Here is a 22,585-nt window from a genome sequence, read left to right as displayed (position 1 = left end):
GACATACTGTATTTTGCTGTGTATAACGTGCACCCATGTTTTTGGCCCAAACTTTCAGGGGAAAAAAAATTTAATTCAAATTTTTATTTGTTTACATTTAGGTTCTTGTTTTTTGTATTATAAAGGAATCCTGAAAATGGCACCAGAAGTTCATACAGATTTCATTCTATAAAGGTGCTGAACCGAAGGCACAATGACAATTCTTTCCCAGGACACACGAGTATGTCAGACAAGAAAAGCAGTGACCATCTATTTCTCCAAGGCAATGGATAAAAGGCAACCTCTTTTCTCCCAAAAGGATTTTACAGAAAACTGGGATTTTATTGTAAACATAAGCAGAAGTCTACTTCCACCCACATTATGTTCCCTTGGGGTTGCAGAGTAAGAGAAGTATATTCAAGGGGAAAGACATGCTGAATCAAAGCAAGAGCCACATTATATGGAGATGTCCCTCACCCACCCAAATTATAGTCCCCGTGTCCCACGTAGGCAGCTATCCACACCACCACACACACAGGGCCAGCTCTGCACATCACTTTTGAGCGATCTTATGTTGGAAAAACTCAGAAGCCACATGCTAAACATTCTGGTACTCACGAGAAAGCCAGTACCCCACTCATCTCATACTGAAAAGCACTTTCACGAGGGTAGTCGCTTCCTTCTGTTCTGGGTGTGCTGGGTAACAGGAAATGAGAGCGCGCAGTGGGAGGATTGGTGAGAAGCTATGAGAAAGCGGAGCTCGGGGTTACAACGGAGGGGGGAGCCGCAAGGAGGCCATTTTTAGGACTTGGGACCAGGCACAGCCATTCCTCTGTAAGCAATACAGGCACCAGCATTGGGTTTATAAACACTTTATTCTGTTCATTAGAGTGGGCAGGTCCCAGCTAATGCAGACACAAGCGAGGTATTCCTGGGTTAATGCAGGAGCCAGTGGGCTACATGGGACTGAGCATTGAGGCCACGGAGACAGCACCAAAGTTTCAGCTGAGACACGGCCAGAGTTCCGGAGCTGGGGAGTGGGGGTAGGGGGTCACGTCCTGACACCGACAGCTGCTTGCTTCTCACAGCTGGGCATACTGCAAGGCACGTTTCCAACATGACATCAGTTCAGTGATGTTACGGGAACAGACACAAAGAAGCGGAACTGTGTCCCGGTGTGCTCAGTTGTTGTTTGTAAGTCACACACTAGCATGTGGAGGTTAGAATATTCCAGTACCCCTGGGCCACGGAGTGGTAAAACCTCTGTGCTTCTCCCTCAGTGCGTCCTTGCCTGTTTTCATTCCTATCTGAATTCCTGTCCTTAGCCATGTGGCCAGATGTTGAAAGTCTCAACAAGTCTCTCAGATGACAACAGCTATCTCCAAAGCAGCATCTTGTGCAGTCTAGGACATCGAAGAAAGAGTCTCCGGCTAGCTAGCCTCTGTGAAGTCATTCAGCCCTGACCAATGCTGATGGAAAGCACCGTACAGAAGACTTCGGAAGTGTAATATGAATAAAAATAGGAAACAAACTCCAGAAAGCTGTGGTCTATGGGGACAGGGCCACATAACGACCAGTTCACAGATGGTCTCGCTGGAAGGCTACGAAGTCGTGGCTAACATAATTCTTAGAAACATACTGGAGTCCACAGCTGGTAATCTGCAAACTGCTGGTAATATATCTCCAGGTATGAGACTGTCCGAGTCTAGCTTGAACTTTCCCTAACCCCGGGAAAAATGCTGAAATGGAAGGAGAGTCACACCACCCACAGTATGTCAAAGGTAAGAAAGGCCTGTCAGCATGTAGAAGCTTCACAAACAATATCACACCTTTAATTCTGAAGGGCACCTTGAGTTGCATTTGTCACTTTTCTGAATTTAGCTGTCAGGAACAGACCTAAGGACGTTTTACTGGGATGTGACTTTTTGGCAAAATAGAAACTTTGGTCATAGCCATAGTTTTATAAAAATGTTTCAAAGAGATTATTATTTCTGATTAAAATAGTATTTTTAGCAAATGATATAAAACAATAACAAGAAAGTAAACATCTTCATATCTCGTGTAAAAGCAAAAAACTCTTTACCAGCATCTTATTTTTAAATATAGCAAGTCAGTAGTGCTTATAAACAGTAGAGGGTTCTCTTACAGGGAATCAGAAAAGTAGCAAAATAAGGCACAGCCTGTTACTGTCACAGGTTTGAGTTACACAGTAGTGTTCTTTCTGGAAGGCACAAATTGGAAATATGATTACCCAAAGGTTTAAAGTGTGGATCTGAAGATAATCTCCTATGACGAGGACAACCAACTTGGAAAGAATGACCTTAACTAGAATTTATGGCAATTAATTAGGCAACACTACTTCCAGGCTCTGACACTCTGGAACTTATGTAAGAAGACTGTTTTATCAGCCCATGTGTAAATGTGTAAAGGCACTGTGCAAAATGCGGGCTGGGCTGACCACACTTCTTGTGTGGAGTGCATGTTAAAGGAAAGGCACCTTTCCTAGGGCTCAAACTTTACATTAACTAACAGAAAATAGTCGTTTCAGACACAACAGTAGGTAAGCTTGATAATATAGTGGGTCCTAGGTCAAAAGTCTTGAGGAGGATTCTTGAACAGCAGGTGGGAGTCTCAGCGCCTCTTCATGGAGAAACACTCCACACTAATGAGCAGGGAGAGACAAAAAGCAGGGAAAACAGCAGTTTAGTCTTTCAGTGCGATCCAGAATCAACATGGAAGGCTAGTCTAAGTGGGAACAGAAATGTGATTTGGCCAATTTCCTACTAGTGGCTTCTCTACATTCTGTGGAGGGCTAGTGGAGACTGTCAAAAGAAAGGACTGAGGACCTGTTTCTTTACTTAGTTCCCAGGTACTGGGCTAAAAATGGCAGTGGGTTTTCAATACTGTATATGGCAGTAGCAGTAATAACAATAATAGTAATAATAGGGTATATTTATTTATATAACTATATTATCATCATCATTATATGCCAGGCACCATCCTAAGCACTTTTTCTACATTAACCAGTTTTGTCCTCGTAGCAAACATATAAGATCGGTGTATGATTATCCTCATTATACAAATGACGAAACTGAAGCCCTGAGAGATTAAGGTCTTTGCCAAGGCCACACGGCTGGATGGTGGTGGAGCCCGGGTGGGTCACCGGGAGTCCATGCTTTTAATCACAAAACTATACTGCTTCTCACAAAAGGAAGTAGCTGAAGAAAATATATTCAGAGAGAAAACTGCAAGGTCACTGGAAATGAACACATTTTCTCTAATTTCACAGGGTCAATGTTTCTGTCAAATGTCTCAGACTTTAATCACACAGCACTCAAGTATTTCAAACATTTACACAGAAAACGAAAATCCCTGTAGTAGACTAACGTTCCTAGGGAAATCTCATCCTGAGCTCTTGTACATGAAATGACCTTGTGGACAAAGTGTCACTGCGACTGGAGAACTCACCGATGATGATGATGATGACGACGACCACGACACTAATCCCTATCGCCCACATCTGTAACAAAACACATGTGCACGTCACACTTCAGAGAGAGATTCACCTGCTTACTGAAGAGTACCGTGTACTGTCATTGTAGTCACTGAAAAAGAAATCCAGGTGCACGACAGCCAGAAACAATCCATCATTTTAAAAGTCTACGTGGAATATCCTCAATTAGGGCCTGAGGTTACTATTTGCTTTTTAGAAGATGTTCAAGTGATTTGTGGTCCCCACACCAGCATATGCTTGTGGCTACAAGGTCTCCACATCAGGGTGCTAAACCTGCCATTGTACGGGACAGTGTCACCTCGAAGCCAGGCGGGGGGGGAAGGGGGGTCAGGGGGGGCAGGATGGACCTGGGATCTGAAGGCAGCACGTGTCTCTGGCAGTTGTATAAACTCGCTCAGTCCATGCTCCTTGTGTGGCTGCTTTCTGCTCTGCCACGGAGCACAAGTGACTTTCGAGAAGTTCTCTCCTTTGACACTGGAGCCATTCACAGAACCACATGCAAATGGCTCACCATCTCTGGCCCTGAACTGGCGGTGTGTGCCCAGGGCCCCGCTGGGGTGGGGGCAGGGGCTCATGTCTGTCAGTGACCCTGGACCTGTCATTCTACAGATTCCTAAGGTCAGCCACAGAACGAATACGAGGTTTCCTAGTTGTCAGCGTACAAAACGGGCATGCAGACAGTGCTTTAGAGTCAGGGTCAATCCAAATTTCCACGTGTGGGAAGTCCAACTCGCCTCCCAGATTCATGACTGTCTTGTACTTGTAGCCTCTGTCAACCCCCGACAAGGCAGAGGTGACTTAATGTAAAGACGAGTAAAAGGGAATTACCTTACAATTCTTCCACCAGTATTTCCTCTTCAGCTTGGCAGCACTTGTTTCAAACTGGGAAGCTCCCGCCTGCAGCGCATCTGCACGGTCGTCTAGTTCTGAGAGCTTCTGATCTCTTTCCAATACCTTGTCCACGTTCACCCTCATGATGTCCACCACCTGCATGAGGAGAATCACACCAAGTTACAGATGAAGAAATGGGAGAACGGAAGGGCTGCACTTTATTACTTTAAGCTCAACTTTCATTGGAAAGGGGGAGGCGCTCACCGTTTCATGATAAAGACACGAGGTAAACTAGGAATAGAAGGAACTTCCTTAACATGATAAAGGGCATTTAGGAAAAAACCCACAACTGACATCCACGGTCAGTGGTCAAAGACAGAAAGCCTTGCCCCTAAGATCAGGGAATAAGATAAGGTTGCGCACTTTCACTACTGCTGTTCAACATTGTGCTGGAAGTTGTGGCCAGAGCAATTAGGCAAGGGGAAAAAAGGCATCCAAATTTGAACGGAAGAAGTAAAATGATACGTATTTGCAGATGATTCCATATATGGAAAATCCCAAAGAATACATAACAATTAAACTTACTAGAGTTAGCAAACAAATTGAGTCAAGTTTCAGGGAGATCAGCACCCATAAATCAATGTTTCCATACACTAACAATGAAAAGGAAATTAGGAAAACAATTTCGTATACAATAGCATCCAAAAGAATAAAATAAACTTAAGTATAAATCAAACCATGGAGGCAAAAGACTTGGGTACTGAACACTACAAAACACTGAAAGAAATTAAAGACCGAATTAATTCAACGGGAGGACATCCCATCTTCATAGACTGGAAGACTCAATATCGTTAAGATGGCAGTACTCCCCAAAGTGATATACACATGCACAGATTCAACACAATCTCTATCTAAATTCCTGTGGCCGTTTTTTGCAGAAATGGAAAAGCGAACCCTCAAATTCATATAGAATTGCAAGGCAAGCTGCATAGCCAAAACAATATTAAAAAAGGAAAACAAAATGGGAGGACTCACACTTTCCAATTTCAAAACTTACTACAAAGCTAGAGTAATCAAGAGTGTACTTCTGGTATAAAGACAGACGTACAGAACACAGGAATAGAATTGAGAGTCCCAAAGAAATAGAGTCCCAAAAGAAATCAACCCAAACATTGATGGCCAATTAGTTTTTGACAAGGGTGCCCAGACCATTCAGTGGGGAAAGAATAGTCTCTTTAACAAAGGGTCCTGGGACAACTGGATAACCACATGTAAAAGAATGAAACTGGATCCCTATCTCACCCCACATATAAAAATTAACTCGAAATGGATCACCAACCTAAGAGCTAAAATTATAAAACTGTTAGAAGAAAACTTTATAAACCTTTATAACTTCGGATTTGGCCATGGATTTGACACCAAAAGCAAGAGCAACAAAAGAAAAAAATAGATAAATTGGACTTGATAAAAATTAAAACCTTTTGTACATCAAAAGACATTATCAAGGATGTGAAAAGGCAACCCACAGAATGGAAGAAAATATTTGCAAATCATATATCTGAAAAAGACGTAATATCCAGAATATATAAAGAATGTTTACCACTCAACAACAAAAAGAGAAACTACCCAATTAAAAAATGGGCAATGGATTTGAACAGACATTTCTACAAAGAATATATACAAATGGCCAACAAGCACATGAAAAGATATTCAACATCCCTGGTCATTAAGGAAATGCAAATCGAAATCACAATGAGATACCCCTTTATACTCACTAGGACGGCTCACACCCAATAGAAGGAAAATAACAAGTATTGGTGAGGATGTGGAGAAATAGGAACCCTTGGACATTACTAGTGGGAATGTAAAACGGTGCAGCTGCTAGGGAAATGTTTGACAGTTCCTCAAAAAGTTAAACATAGAAGTACTACACGATCCAGCAATTCTACTCAAGAGAAATGAAAATGTATGTCCACACAGAAACATGTATGCGAGCTTAGCAGCATTATTCGTAATAGCCAAAAGGTGAAAACACCTGAAAAACCCATCAACTGATAAATGGCTAAACAAATGAAGGTAAACACATGCAATGGACTATTACTCAGCCATAAAAAGAAACAACGAGGTTCTAATATCTGTTACAACTTGGATGAACTTTGAAAACATTATGCTAAGTGAAAGAAGCCAGTCACAAAAGGCTACTAGTGGATGATCCCTTTTATCTGAAATGTCCAGAATAGGAAAATCCACAGAAACAGAAAGCTAATTAGGTTAGCAGGGAGGGAATGCGAGAAAGAGGGGACGGGGAGTAATTACTAAACGCCTACGGGGTGTTCTTCTGGGGTGATGAAAAATATGTGAAACTAGACAGAGGTGGGGGTTACACATTGTGACTGCACCAAATACCACCGAACTGGGCACTTCAAAATGGTGATGCGGATTTCACCTCAATTAAAAAAACAACAACTCTCCTTACTTAAAATTCCTTTGGTTTAGAAAAAGGACCCAACTTGATTTTGTGAGTAAACAAAAGTTTTACGCAGGATGGAATTAGAATGGGTTTCTTAGCATGAAAATATAAATTTTTCAGAAGTTCATCAACAAAAAGCATCATACCAAAATATTACCCTTTGCTTCAACAATCCATTGTTGTGTTAAACTTATGTTAAGCTAACGTAAATTTAATGCTGCTTTTTAAGGCAGCTAAATGCATAAAGACCAAGATTTCGTTGTTGGACAGTCACAGCTTGTAGGAACATGGAAATACTAGTTTGACTTTCTCAATCTTCCACCACGGGTCTGCATTTATATAGGGCAGAACAAAGATGCTGGGAGCGCCCTCTAACTCAAGAATTCCATGGACACAAATTTGCTGCACTAGAGCAGTCTACTAGCATCTGCCTTTTGAACGTCAGCGGGCAACACTTGAAGCTGAATTCCACAGAGGCGAGCGCGGCCTGGGGAACAAGAAAGTCAGGCTACGGAACGAGCACTATGAAGACAAATCTGGTCAGAAGGGCTGGGCTAGGCTTGAGCAATCTATGGGCCTCATTCTTAACATTCTATCACTCTATCTTATAAAGTGGTTCTCTTTTCTCCATTTTTTTTTTTTTTTATTGTGGCAAAATATACATTATAAAGTAGTTCTTGGAGGAATGTCCTCAGAGAGGAGTGTTTGTGTTTTAGGTATATGATTTGGTCATATGAAAACAGGAAAATGTGACTTCTGCTTAGATCAGGGCTTGGAGAAAGTAGAGGACAAGATCTTGTTACATTTATGATAGTCAAAATTTACTTTACATTCAGACTGTTAGGATACTTTTTCTAAACAATTATTTCCAGAGTGTTCCCATATTGATTTTCATCTTTTCACTCCATCAAAAAACTATTAGAACTGATAACTGAATTTTAGTAAAATAGCAGGATACAAAATTAATATTCAAATATCAGTTGCATTTGTATATACCAATAATAAAATATCAGAAGGAGAAATTAAGAAAACAATCCCATTTACAATTGTTTCAAAGACTATAAAATACTTGGGAATAAATTTAACCAAAGTAGTAAAAGATCTGTACTAGGAAAATTAGAAGACACTGAAGGGAGAACTTAAAGAAGATACAAATAGATGGAAACACATACCATGTTCATGGATAGGAAGAATTAATATCGTTAAAATGTCCATATTGCCTAAAGCAATATACAGATTCAATGCAATTCCTGTCAAACTACCAAGGACATTTTTCACAGAAATAGAACATATAATCCTCAAATTTATACGGAACCATAAAAGACCCCAGATAGCCTTGGCAATCTTGAGAAATAGTGGGAAGTATAATGATACCTGACATCAAATTATACTACAAGGCTACAGTAATCAAAACAGCATGGTACTGGCATAAAAACAGACACATAGATCAATGTAACAGAATAGAGAGCCCAGAAATAAATCCATGCCTATATGGTCATTTAATCTATGACAATGGAAGCAAGAATTTACATTGTGGTAAAGACAGTCTATTCAATAAATGGTGTTGGGAAACCTGGACAGACACATGCAAAAAAATGAAACTGGACCATCTCCTTACACCATATACAAGAATAAATTCAAAATGGGTTGAAGACTTAAAATGTAAGATCTGAAGCTATAAGACTCCTAGAAGAAAATATAGGAAGAAAGTTTACAGACATTACCCAGAGTAATATTTTTACTGATATATCACCTTGGACAAGGGAAGTAAGAGAAAAATTAAACATACGGGATTACGTCAAACTAAAAAGATTTTTCACAGCTAAGGAAACCATCAATAAAACAAAAAGGGAGCCTATTGACAGGGAGAATATATTTTTCAATGATGTATCTGATAAGGGGTTAATATCCAAAATTTATAAAAAACTCAGTCAACTCAACACCAAAAAAACAAACAATCCAATTAAAAAATAGGCAGAGGACATGAAGAGACATTTTTCTAAAAAAGACAAAGAGAGGGCCGGCTCGGTGGCTCAGACGGTTAGAGCTCCATGCTCCTAACTCCGAAGGCTGCCGGTTCGATTCCCACATGGACCAGTGGGCTCTCAATCACAAGGATGCCGGCACCTTGAGCTGAGCTGCCTCCCAGATGGCTCAGGTGGTTGGAGCGTGGGCTCTCAACCACAAGGTTTCCAGTTCGATTCCTCGAGTCCTGCAAGGGATGGTGGGCAGTGCCCCCTGCAACTAAGATTGAACACGACACCTTGAGCTGAGCTGCTGCTGAGCTCCCGAATGGCTCAGTTGGTTGGAGCGTGGGCTCTCAACCACAAGGTTGCCGGTTTGACTCCCGCAAGGGATGGTGGGCTGCGCCCCCTGCAACTAGCAATGGCAACTGGACCTGGAGCTGAGCTGTGCCCGCCACAACTAAGACTGAAAGGACAACAACTTGAAGCTGAACGGCACCCCCCACAACTAAGATCGAAAGGACAACAACTTGACTTGGAAAAAAGTCCTGGAAGTACACACTGTTCCCCAATAAAATCTAAAAAAAAAAAGAAAAAGGAAAAACTGTCTTAAAAAAAAAGTTTCAAAAAAAAAAAGAGGACAGAGATGGCAAACAGACATATGAAAAAATGCTCAACCTCACTAATCATTAGAGAAATGCAAATAAAAACCACAATGAGATACTACATCACCCCAGTCAAAATGACTATCATCAATAAATCAACAAACAACAAGTGATGGCAAGGATGTGGAGAAAACGGAACCCTTGTGCACTGTTGGTGGGATTGCAGACTGGTGCAGCCACTATGGAAAACAGTATGGAGGTATCTCAAATCTGAAAATGGAACTACCTTATGACCCAGCAATTCCACTCCTAGGTATCTATCTGGAGAAATCCAAAACTCTTAATTTGAAAAAAATTTATGCACCCCTATGTTTATTGCAGCACTATACACAATAGCCAAGACATGGAAACAACCGAAATGCCCATAGGTAGACGACTACATTAAGAAACTGTGGTACATTTATACAATGGAGTATTACGCAGCCATAAAGAAGAATGAAATCTTACCATTTGCAACAACATGGATGGACCTAGAGAACATTATGTTAAGTGAAATAAGCCAGACAGAGAAAGACAAATACCATATGATCTCACTTATATGTGGAATCTACAGAAAATAATAAGTGAATGAACTAATCAGAAACAGTCTCAAAGATATAGAGGAAAAACTGAGGGTTGCTAGATGGGAGGTGGGGCGGGGATAAGGGGAAAGGTGATGGGATTAGAAAGCACAATCGGTAATCACAAGATTGCCACGGGGATACGAAAGTCAATTTGGGGAATGTAATCAATAATGTTGCAAAGATTTTATAGGGTATCCGATGGACACTTGTCTCATTAGGGAGACCACCTCAGAGATGAAGTAGATGCCTGATCACTGCACTGTACAACTGAAGCTGAACAATAATGAATGTCAACTACAATTTTATATATATATATATATATATATATATATATATAGTTACAAAAACTGGAGTACAGCATTAAGAATAGAGGCAGTGGAAATATATTGGCTGTATGCGATGTCAGAGGGGTAGTAGATGGGGGAATGAGGGTTATCACTGTGTGAGGGATATAAATGATAAATGTTTAACTATTACGTTGTTTTGTATACCTGAAACTAATGAAAAAAATTAAAAATTAAAATAAAATTCATCTTTTCAGTGTTTCAAAGCAATACCTCATCCACTTGATTTTGTGTCTGCTGAAGTTTTCGATTACTGCCAGAGGCAGCGCTGGAACCCGCAGGCATACCTGAAGACCTGAAAATGCAAAAGCACGAGCATTAACAAATTATGCTCTGAATACATTTTTTGTATGCATGAAGATGTTATTCTAGGATCCTAAGTGTTAGGAATTTCAGAACTAAAGCAGAAAAAAAGACCCTTCCTGCAGTAATGAGCAAAGGTTCCAATGACATTTCTTCTAATTCCTCTATAATTTCCAAGATTCATCCACATGTTAAAAGTGACCAGGGTCTAAAGTAAAGGTTTAATAGGATTTACTTTGCATCACTGAAGTACCTGATCCTAAGATAGGTAAACTCTACTTCCCAATTTTTTATTACTTTTTAAGAGCCACACATCTACTCAAATGCACTCAGTACTCTTCTGATTTTTTTCACTGTAGCAAATTTTTTTTTTCATAGTTACAAACAATTATAGAATACTCTTTTCCAATATGGGGAAATACATTTATTTACAGGAACAAGAAACAATGCTTGCTCCCTCTTTTAAAAGCTACTCATCTTTTAATATCTTAATTGAATGCTTTATTCATACAGCTCTTCCTTGACCTCTCTGGGGTTCAAGTCCTTATTTTTTCCATTACTTATTGGTAACACTTTGATTTTTTTCATACACACACACCCAGGGTGCCAAAAAAATATATACAAGTGGACACTTTGGTCAACGTTGCTCAAGCAGTAGTTCGCCATAACCAGAGGTGTCTGGACGCTGGTGGTAACCACTTTGAGCACCTCTTGTCATTGCAGACGTCAAACGTGACTTGTATTCATCTTTTGTTATCGGTATATATTGACTATTACAATTGTAATAGTTTTTTTCCGTTCTTAAATGGGTAGACATGTTTTTGGCATCCTCTGTATATATACATATCACCTTCCCTAATGGATCACAGGCTCCTGTGTCTTTAAAGGTCTCTTCCCTGTTTCCAAGACAGCACCTAGCAAGTGTCTGCAGACAGTAGCCCCTGAGTCACTGATTCCAGTTATTCTACCACGTGTCAACGACAAGGGATGCAGCAGATCCCATCCTGCCCTCACAGAGTTTAATGTCGAATAACAGTGAAGGACCATGTTCTAGTGCATTTTCTCCACGTATTGTCCCATTTAATCCTCATAACTCTTTGAGGGAAACACTATCACCCCTATTTTACAGATGAGCAAAGTGAGATTGAGGAAGTCAATTTGTGCTTAGACCAGGTCCTGTAAAACTCCACGAACCCAGTCTTAACCACTGTGACCTACTGGCACAGCTGCCTCGGTGGGAACACTCGAGGGAAAGCACCCGGGAAAGAACCCACTCCTTTCTCCTCTGTGGGGGAGCAACGAGCAGGCTGGAGGGGGACAGAGGGTTCTTGTGATTCCTGACAGCATTCTCTGAATGTGACCACGGTGAAGTCCCCGTTTGGAGGGCCACCACAGGAGAGCTCTGCCATCTTCCGAGTCCACTTTGACCACCGGTGCCTCAAGACAGGGCCAAGGGCCTTCCCCTTGCAAACTCCGGGGCCCAGCCCAGAACGGGCAGAGAGCATGGTGACCACCGCCCCTCACAGGGAGCTTGGTGGGGGGCGGGGAGAAGAGGATGAGGAAGAGGCGGGGACCGAGGCGGGGGGGGGGCGCGCCCTACCTCCGGGAAGCCTCGGGCTGCCCCGCCCTTGCCCCTTCCGCGTCCGCCCAAAGGCCGCGGGGCTCTCCGGAGCGGCCGGCGGCGCTGCAGTGTCGCTCTGCCCGTCTGCAGCCCGCACCCCTGAGGCCGATGCATAGCCCAGGCCTCGAGAGCCCCCGCGTCCGCCTGCGCGGCCTCCGTCCGCGTCCGAGCGGAGCCTGGCGGGAACTGGGCCGGACGGGGCTCCCAACCGCATGCCACCGTCCCCGAACCCTGAGGCCGCCCCATGTCGCATCGTGTCACTCACATTTTGGCGGCGGCGGCGGGCGGGCGAGGGTACGCAGAGTGGCGCAGCGGGACCGGAGACTGGGGACCTGGGCTGGGCGGCAGCGGCGCTGAATCGATGACGTCACAGGGCGGGGGCGGGGTGGGCGGGGCGCGCGCGGCCGCGGAGGGGCGCGCCGGAAGTGGGCGGGGCGTCGCGGCGGGCCGGGGCGGAGCGTGGCTCGGCTACTACGCTAGGTCGCTGGAGAACGTCGGGACCTCGGGGCTCGGGCTGATCGCGGTCGCCCGTGGGGCCTCGGTCTGCAATGCTGACTGCGGGTCAGTGAGCGTCAGCTCCGTCTCCCCACTGCCGCCCGTGCTGACGCTGGGGGACGTGGGGCCTTACGCACTGGAAGGGGACTGTGTAGGTAAATGAGGGCGGGGCGCTTTACGTTCTGGGCCGTTGGGTCGTTTCTGTGGCGGTGACAGTATTGGGTGGAGGCAGCCTGTGTATTTCCGCTCAACTTCCCGCATTAACCTAGTGGCCCTATAGACACCACAGTTTCCCAAGAAACCTGTTAAAATGGGATAGGAAGTCCGTTCGGGGTACTGATCACATTGATTGGGTTACGTTCTCTCTCTCTCTTATCTGTGACACAAATGTTTGTCATTGTACAGACCATATTATTTACAGGAGCCTTGACATCAGGGGCTGTAGTTTCTACGTTTCTGTATTCCCCGACCCCTAGCACAGAACAGGTCCTCAGCTTTTGATGGGATGGAGGCTGGGGCACGTGTCTGAATGCAGTGAGTTACTTTGCAGTGTCTTCAAGTTGTGACTTAAAAGTGTTCCCACCCACGTAGACAACTCCTACGGTAAAAAACAAACATGCTACGAAACACTAATAGGTCAACTGGCAGATTAGCTGAGGCATGGAAAACAAACACTAAACTGACTTTTCTAACTCTAAATGCAATAATTTGAAAAGGGAAATGTTCGTGTATATTAGAATAAACAAGAGGGTGTCACAGAAGAGGGAAAATTTGAGTAGGTTCATAGCCCAAAAGAGTGACAGGGAATGAGACAATGATGACAGTCCTCAAAAAAAGACAGTAGTCAGCTGGAAAGTGCCGTTTAAAAACTTCAGAGGACTTTAACTGAAAAGGAGAATTTACACTGGTCTTTCAAAAACCGCACCCAAGTGACTGATACATTGAGAGGTACCTGAAAAGATCATTGAAAAGCAAGTGTTCTAGTAACGGGGGCTGTACTAAGAAGTTTTTTTATTCATGGACATATCCAAAACTATGTAACAACATCAAGACATTGTACCTGGATGTAAGGAAATCCTTGCAATTATTTCATATGGTCTGAAACAAGCTGATCACCGTGGATTTTAGTATCAGGTCAAGTTAAAGCAACACACACACATAATATGGGGAAATTTTCTTCGTTTTTAATTTACAGCAGAAAGAATATAAAGCATTCAGAAAACATTTTCCATATTTTAAGGGCAATTCAAAACATTTTGCATGGTTTCCAGCAGCTGAGTTCTTCAACAGATCCATTGATTCAATGATGCTTTACATGCACAATTACAAAAATAAAACTTACAAAAAAGAAGACATCTAGACTAGTTTTACATGCAAGTCTCAGGGACCCCCCATTGGGCGCCAACTACTGTGTGGAACTGCCATAAGCTACCGTGCAGCCAGAGAGGGGTTCCAGTTAGTGTCTTTATCTCGTTCACACAGTACAGCTGATTTCAAATGGGTAACAAGAATAGCAATTCAATCTTCAGGAGACAGAATAAGATTAGCTATTAATTTTATAATGAAATCCTACTCCTGGCACTTGGGAATTCAGATTATCCAAGAAAGCTGCGCTTACCTAGCGTCATATTCAAAATTAAGATTCACAACCAAGAAAAAGCGGTCAGAAATGCTTCGTTTCAGTGGAAGTGTATTTTTTGTACCTCACCTAGGATTCACAGTTGTACTGGTAGGCTACACTGGTAGGTTTTGAACCTGCCTCCTATCCCCTCCATAAGAACCCTCCTAATTCTATGTAAATCTTTACCTTCCAGAATTTTCTAACTTACTCAGCTAATAATGTAGCATGTGAAACATTAAAAAAGAAAAAAATAAATGTGAGGGTTAAAGCAAATCCACTGAGGTCGTTACTCTTGTCAAAAAGATCAGTTATTTGTACCATAATAGATGGAGTAAACGTATCTCAATTCAGTATTAACATAGGATATTCTGAAAGAGCCGGCTTTCACATTCTATTCCCGTTTACGAATGCAATTGTATGTTTGTAAATTACTCAGTGTCCTCCTATAGGTCAAATTGTGTAAAATAATAGGTATTTGGGGGAACGGGCAACAGCTGCAACATAACCCACACATTTAGAAACAAAATCGAGTCAGCTCCGTTTAAAATGTGGCTACTAGTTGTGGGGCTGTCACTGTTGTCAAAGCTGATCACAAGCAGTAAGACAGATACTGTACAGTAATTTGAGGTTGGCAGTGAAAGGAAGTAATTAAAAAACAAGTACAATTATAGAAAAGGCACCAAGAGCACTAACCCCCGTTTTTACAATCTTTTTGTAGCTCCCTTCCTTCTCAAGACACCAGTTTAAAAGCTTATTTGTGAATATTTTTAGGCTTCACAACAAGCCTTGAGTTTTAACATACAGTTGGCAGCCAGAACCAAGGGAAAAAAAACGATTATTTCAGCTTTCCACCAACTGATCCTGAAGCTTCACCTGGGAATTTTAAACTGGCATCAGCAAATGCGAACTCGGTTCTCTCAGTTTACGTGAGTGGTTTAATTTTTAAAAGCATCAGATTTCTTTGGCTCCTCATTATGTGGAAATAGTAATAGACCATGATATCCCTAGACAACCAAGTTGCATCGTTTTAATTTTCAGTTACTTTTTGTGCAATTTTCATTACATTTTCTGATTTCCAGCCGGAGATATGAAAACGTGAGACATTTTTTTTCTACCTTTCGTACTATTTCTTTTGTCAGGTTTTGAACGTTCGAAGTGTTCTTTGTCGGAGCGAGTGGATGGTGTTAAGCTGTATACTGATTCATCTTATGATTATCTGTTTAGCAAAAGTAACTTAATTTTCTTAAGCAATATTAGCATTCACATTACTTGGCACCATTGGCAAAAAAATTTTAAATAAAATAAAATAAACTCCTGGTAGCCAAAATTAAATGTAAACATATCCTTTTTTTTTAAGTAATGTTACTCTGCCTTTTTTCCTAAGTCTAAATACAGTAGCTCTTTTTTTATTTTTTTGCAGTTTAGTCATGCTTTAGCAAAATGTTCTTCTAAAGAACATTTAAAATAAAGTACTCTTATAGTGAAATAAAGATTTTTTTGTTTCATTTTACAGACCATAGCCACTAATGCTTTGCTTTTGTTCATTTCTTTTTTCTTGATTTCATGCACATATCTCTTTGTTTTAATATATACAATATATACAAACAATACATCCACATTTTCTTGCTCATTCAGACAAAACTATACAAATAATTTTATCTTGCCATGTTATTGACCTTTGTGAATAAAATATTTAGCAATTAATATAATCCCTTTCAAATATTTTCTCACTTTCCATTTCTACCTTCTATATATACACAGAAACTGCTCAATTTGGATGAAATATAGCCAAAAATATGGAATTTACTGGCCAGAACGCAGCACCACACTGATCTTTTAGGTGGCAGATGTCCAGGCAAGGTTTATGATTCCTTAGAATGACTACAGTTTCCAAGGTTACTAAAAAAAGCTACATGCTTTACCAATTCTCTAAGTAATTCTCATTGCACATGAAAGTAAGGCAAAAAAATTAAAGTGCTGAACATGAGAAAAGGGACAAGATGATTTCTCGCAGGTTCTTGGGAGGTGGTGGGGACAAGAAAATAAATTTTCAACTCTGTAAGCTGTTTCTTATTATTTCCCATGCATTACCCGTTTACCACACACCCACCCCTCTGCAAATTTCCACAAGACATTAAAAACCTGCAGATTTTAAAAGTTGCATTAAGTGTGCTGTAGAGATTAAAACAAAAACAAACAAACAAACAAAATGAAATAGAAACAGTGAAGGAAATGAGAACACACAGACCCAATAGAGATTTGTAGGATCTAAGCCCTCCACTGAGAATGAATCCCAAAGATTCAGCTTCTTGGAAATACCTGACAGGTGCAGGAACAGCATCCTGTTTTGTTGCTAGTGCATCCCCACCTTCTCTTACCTATATTTTTGGTATAAATATTTGTACAGTTCCACACGATGTTTGAATACAGCCCTATAGGAGAAGGAAAACGGCTTCTTCCCAGAAAGAGGAAGCCTCTTTCACTTCCTTGTGGTGTCTTGTTTTCCCATGATCCAACAGAAAGAAGACTGAGTTCCAAGATGTCTTGCTGATCAAATTAAAAGTTGTCCATGAAGGTGCAAATGCAATGACCAAAACATTCCTGTTAAAATCCTGCAGCTGATCTCTCCAAAACTGCAGAGGGATTGTGTGTATGTGTGTGTGTGTGTGCATGTGTGTGTGTGTGCATGTGCGTGCGTGTGTGTGTTGCATGTCTCTGCTAAAAACAGAAATGAAAACAGTCTGAAAAGCAATGTCACATTGCTAAGGGATGCTGCTGTATATCTTCAAGTTCCTTGGCCTTTTTCAATTCTTTCACTCTGGAAGAGAAACAAAAGAAAACAGCAGGTGATACCTATGTAGTGAAACTGTGACCAAATAAAGGAACGGACAATACCATCCCCTCTGGTAGTGAAAAACCAAAACCAAGACCCTTTGAGGATTGATGGCCAAAGAAACTCCTGTTTAACTGCTGGGGAAAATATTCAGAGGAAGACAGGACCCTTCCTGAACCTCCCTCTACTGTCACGTGCTCTGAACACAACGCAAAACTGAAACTGACTGCATTAAATCAACTGGAACAATAACATGCTCATCTTAGAAAATGTTACTTGTTCAAATAACTTTCTTTGTAGCCTGCAGACCACCAGTGATGCCTTGTAATCCCGTCTGAGGCAAGTTAGGGAAACTGAACACGTATTTATTTGGCTTTGGATATACCTAGGAAATGAACTTGGCCTTTCTGCTTTGCTCACAGACTCAAGATTGTTAGACCTCTTGAACCTGATCATACACCTGCACAGCTCTACGGTTCCACTCAGGTATTGTGGAGTCTTGGATTTTCACAAATCCTTCCTTTCCTCCCAGTCCACGCTGTAGCTTTAAAAGATGTTCAAGTCACTTCCCCCAGTGCTCCCAGATGGACAGCAATGGGTGCACTGCATATAAGGTACTTTGTTCTAGTTATCCAACATGTGCCCTGATGGTTTCATGTGGCCGCCTGATGTAGATGGGGTACCAGGGAAGAGGCTGTAAGCTAGAAAGATATTTCTCTTTACTGACAAATAATGAAGACCTTGCCTTGATATCAGGATGATCACATGCCAGTGGCCTTTAGGGTCTGACTTCTGAAGTCACTGCATGTTGCATGAGTCTGCAGTACTGCGTCCCAGATAATAACATTTGTTTCCCAGTGGGTGTGAGAGGTGCTTTTAGCTGCAGGGTAGCAGCACTTCCTCAGGACACACACACTCTAGCTCAACAGCATGACAAGAAAATGTCTGATCTGTCTTTCTAACATGGGCCCATACAGAGGTCAGTAATTCCCAAATATAGTTCTCTGATTCTCTAAGAGGAAGGTCTTTCCTCTATCTTATACCAATTTAAATTTTATTTGAAAACAAACACTAGTTTACTTTCTTGATAACACTCGAGCGGGAAGACAACATTTTGAAAAACCAGTAATAAGTTATCACTGTATTATGTAGGCTGGGATTCAGTGGAATGGCACATGTGCTACAATAGCAATTTAAGAAAACAATTATATTTACCCCCTCCATGCAGAACTGTTTCTTAGTATTCTGCAAAGTTGATACTCTCCTCAAAGAGAAGATCCTCGCTTTCAGAAAAAAAGCTTTTATCATTTTTATCATTATTAATACTAAAATGAATTATAATGCTTGAAAACTTGCTTGTTTGGTTTACTTACTAAAATTCAGCAAGCACAGCTTGATCAAACTGTTATCTTCAAAATGGTTAAATCGTTCTTTCTTAACAGGTACACTTAGAATACATTGCTATGTTCGTAACCGGAGCCAGGTATCCTTTCGTTTTAAATTTTGTAATTAAATATACCATGGATTATGAAATTTCCGGGTCATCTGGCTATTACAGTACAAAACTATGCATCGTTAGAGGTCCCTGCTTTTTGGACATGCATACTTGATAAAATGGCTTTTTAAAAATTGAAACATGCCGTATTCTGTGTTCAATTTTTAAACATGCAGCACCTATACTGACAGCTCTGCGGCGGGGAAAATGCAAGGCATGCATTCACTGATGCCACCTTGACCTCTGGGCATGCAATGTCTCTGCACTGGTGCAGACCTCGCTGCTGACTGCTGCCAAATGTGCATGCTCCGTGAAACACTGCATTTAACTTCTGCACTAGTCCCGGACTCACTCACAGATATGCAACAGTGACTCCACCACTGGGAAAGTTTCTAGAATTTGAAGAATTCTTCACTCAAAATCTCACAGCATAAACACCAAGATACCCATTTGCAATTTTTATAGAGTGAACAGGGAAAGCTTTTAAAGTCCAAGCTCATCACTGAGATGAAATAAAAGGAGACTGAATGATAAACCAAAAATATTTTAGTTTCACAGCAGAGAATCTTTGATCAGCTGGTCACGATGGGTCTGAACTTAAACATTTTTCTTTTAGATAAATGGTCACATGTGTTTTTGCAGTTTGTTTTGCAGTTTCTTTCTGAACGAATTCAAAAGTCAACTAAGTTCTCAAAAGGTTTTAAAGGTACCATGTAAATACTCTGCTATAAACCTAGCAAAAGCCTCACACACCGCTAAGATAAAGAGATGCCTGTCCACACGCAGAGACGGAAAAATGAGACACTGCAATTTTCGGATATATTTTCTAGGCTTTCATAACTCCTGTGCAAAAGTGGAGAATTTAGTTCTTAGTTTCATGAGGAGGTTTTCACAGTACCTATCCTAGCATTAGAAAATGATATCCAAATGCGTTAAACAGCATAGGTACTTTTTTTTTTATTTTTTAACAGAGAATCATTCAAGGAGGAATTAGGATAAAAAGGAAGAGAACACTTATGTTCCAATAGCTGTACAGGTTACTTAATATTTGTTACCTTCTTCGGCCCTCACGACATCACCATTATCTAAAATTTGTGATTCACGGGACTTAAGCAGCCTGCTCCAAATCACACAGCTAACAGCAGGGCCGGGACTTGAAGCCAGGTTACCTGACTCCACCTCTTTACGCTACTGCCTCTAATAGTATCTCAGGATAACAACAACAAAAATTTGTTTAAGTTATTGTTTTTTTCAAAAGACTCGCTAGAAAACATGCTTCTGAAAAAATTTCCATGGCATAAGTATGTTGTTGAAAACTTTCCTAGTTTCTCAGTTCTAGGATGTCATCCTTGACCTGACGCTATGTTTTTATTCCCATGTTTTAGAGAAAAAAACACCCCCACATACAATGGACTTATCAATTTTCAACACAGATTTGAACTGTGAAAAGATGGGTCTAAGAATCAAGGAAATGCAAGCTTTTTAGCCTCCTTCTCCGATTTGCAGTTTGCAGAGCATGTTGATGTTGACTTACCTCTGATGAAAGTTTAGATGAACTTGACTTTTACAACCTGCCTTACTGGACTCGTAAGTGAAGTTTAATGTTATCTGAGGGTAGATTATTAGGCTAAGACAGAGGTGCCAAATTTTTGTTTTGTTTTAAATCAAATGTCAATAAAATGTTTGAATGTTATACTGCCTCCAAAGAAACAGAAAACAGTTAATTCTATTACTGAAGTGATTTAGAACCCGATAGAATTTTTGTTAACAAATTCTAAGAAACAGATGTTTCAAATCAGTGTTTCAAATAGTTACAGCAATTTGTGGTTGCCTTGTCTCAGTCAAGACATGACTCATGGCTAAGAGGCACAGGTCAACTAAAAATGTATCGAGCACAAGGAGGGTACCCAATGAAAGTTTTAACAGTTATTATCGGTGGGTGACTCTCCTTGCCAATTTGTACTTCCAACTTGCCACAATGGGTATGTGCTCCATATGTAATAATTATTATCCCTGCTTGTCACTCTTTGAAAAACAAAGTTTATGTTACCTAGTCCCTGTTATATTACGCCTTACAAATGTTGTATTCATGTGACACAAAAAAAGTGAAAAATTCAGTGGAGGAAATATATTCAATGTGAGAAATCAAAATCAATTGACTGAACTGGCTTCACTGAGATTCCCTGAATTGTAAGCATATTTTTCAGTATGCAAACTTGGTAAATACAGACCAGAATTTTTGAAACTGCAATTATACTTGAAAGTCCAGTACCTATGGTCACCACATCTATAGAACTTAGAATGCAGATGTTCCATAAACTTCTGTTGTTATGGTATACAAACTCAGCTACGGGCTACTGAGATTTGGTTCTCTTAAGGAATTAGAACTTAGACTCATTTGGTGCCAAGGAAGAACTGAACCTAAAAATGTCCAGGTTATCTAAAAACACACCCCATTATAATTACACTTACTTCTGAATTTCATTACACAGAAGACAGGCAAAGCAGTCTTCCCTGAGATTGTAAAGACAATTAATACAGGACAGAAACTAGATCTTCTGTAGGTACAAGGCTATTACTACTCTGAGAGCTGCAAGGACTGCATTTTGGAACCTCCTACCAGTAACCTGGAAAATAATACTCATATGACTGGCCTGGAGTTAAGGTAACAGGATAGCAAGACATTCACCTGTGACCATTCAACTAGGCTGAAGATAAGCACCCCTTTGGGATACTGTTGCACTCTCAACCACAAAGGACAAATTAAAAAAAACAAAAACGTTGCATCATAATGTTCTGACGTGATGTATAAGCAACAGCACTGAAAGCCAGCAAACGCCCACAGGGTTTATTCCCATCAGACGTCCAATGATAATTTATGAATAAATGAAGTAGGCCTGCTTTGGAAACTTGTAGCAAACAATGGCTCATGGGTAAAGCGTAAGGCAAAGCTGTTTCATTACATCTCCTCAGTAACGCTCAGCCAGAGAAATGTTTCATGAGTCAGTGGATTCAGCAGGTATATTCTCGCAATGCTGGACGTCAGAAATATACAGGGCAGCCAGATGTGGCTTTCTGGTTAGTTACCTGTTGCTCTGAGAGCTGCAATAGCTTGTGGGGGGATTTAGGAAAAGAGAAATCTTGCCATTTTCCAGAAATCTCATTTGGATTGCAAAACAAAAAAGACAGAGAGGCCCAATAAGAATGACACAGAGCATGTTGTCTGCAATTTAACACACACCACTGTGTTCCAAAAATATTCATTTCCTAAAAGAGGCAAGTAAGACAAAATTACTTTGGAGATTTATATTACATCCATGATGACACATCCCATTCATTTTTCACTCATTGAACATACTGGGCCCTTGGAAACTGTCACTTATCAAATTTAATGCAAGATGTGTGATATCACAGCTGCTGACCTAGAGCACGCTTACTTTTCTCAGTTAAATGGTGTTACTTCCCAGGCATTGCTAAAGAACTGTCCCTTAGATAAAAGTGTATGTCACAAAGCAAGAACTGTAAGCAGAACTTGGTAATGAGCCACAGAAGCTATTCCATGGGGCTACTCTCCAGACTCAGGACTGAGATCGCTACTTACCAAAGTAACTGGTAGCCTCTGGGAAAGTTATGTGTTTAGAAATCTAGTTCTCAAATACAGAAACTGCTGTTTAAAAATTTGTGACCAAGAACTGTTTTCTTTGCTTCCTCCAATTAGGGTTCTTTTATTCCAGTAGGATAGCTTCACCCACCTTTATTGGACATGCGCAACTGAGCCAGTAATTTACAAGAAATAGGCTATTTAAGTACCAGAATTCTTGCTGTTTGTCGTAATAGCTGTAGTTACTGTTACAGGTTGTAAAGCTCTCTCACAGAAATACTATCTC

General features: G+C 40.9%; 2 protein-coding genes across 19 annotated transcripts in view; both read right to left on the bottom strand.

Moving 5' to 3' along the window:
• Positions 1-835: 835 nt before the first annotated feature.
• Positions 836-12,631, bottom strand: VAMP3 (vesicle associated membrane protein 3). Its single transcript, XM_019746802.3, has 5 exons — positions 12,520-12,631; positions 10,544-10,625; positions 4,322-4,480; positions 3,448-3,499; positions 836-2,641 (listed from the first exon to the last, which is right to left on the bottom strand). Coding segments are annotated over exons 1-5 (315 nt in total). The 5' UTR covers positions 12,522-12,631; the 3' UTR covers positions 836-2,621.
• Positions 12,632-15,914: 3,283 nt separating this feature from the next.
• CAMTA1 (calmodulin binding transcription activator 1) overlaps positions 15,915-22,585 on the bottom strand; it is an 814,545-nt gene continuing 807,874 nt past the window's right edge. For 4 of the 18 annotated variants that reach the window (XM_074334131.2, XM_074334138.2, XM_074334144.2 and 1 more), the window contains one exon: positions 15,915-17,188. In XM_074334131.2, coding sequence (XP_074190232.1) covers positions 17,156-17,188 — 33 coding nt within the window. In that variant the 3' untranslated portion in view covers positions 15,915-17,155. Of the gene's footprint in view, positions 17,189-21,646; positions 21,966-22,585 lie in introns of those variants that run through there. The other 14 variants (XM_088790087.1, XM_088790090.1, XM_088790093.1 and 11 more) reach the window with 7 other exon arrangements.

The sequence above is a fragment of the Rhinolophus sinicus genome, chromosome 14 (genome assembly GCF_057876585.1).
Source record: "Rhinolophus sinicus isolate RSI-liver-muscle chromosome 14, RSI-T2T, whole genome shotgun sequence".
In the NCBI taxonomy this organism is placed as follows: Eukaryota; Metazoa; Chordata; class Mammalia; order Chiroptera; family Rhinolophidae; genus Rhinolophus; species Rhinolophus sinicus.
This window is presented reverse-complemented; position numbering and strand designations above follow the sequence as displayed.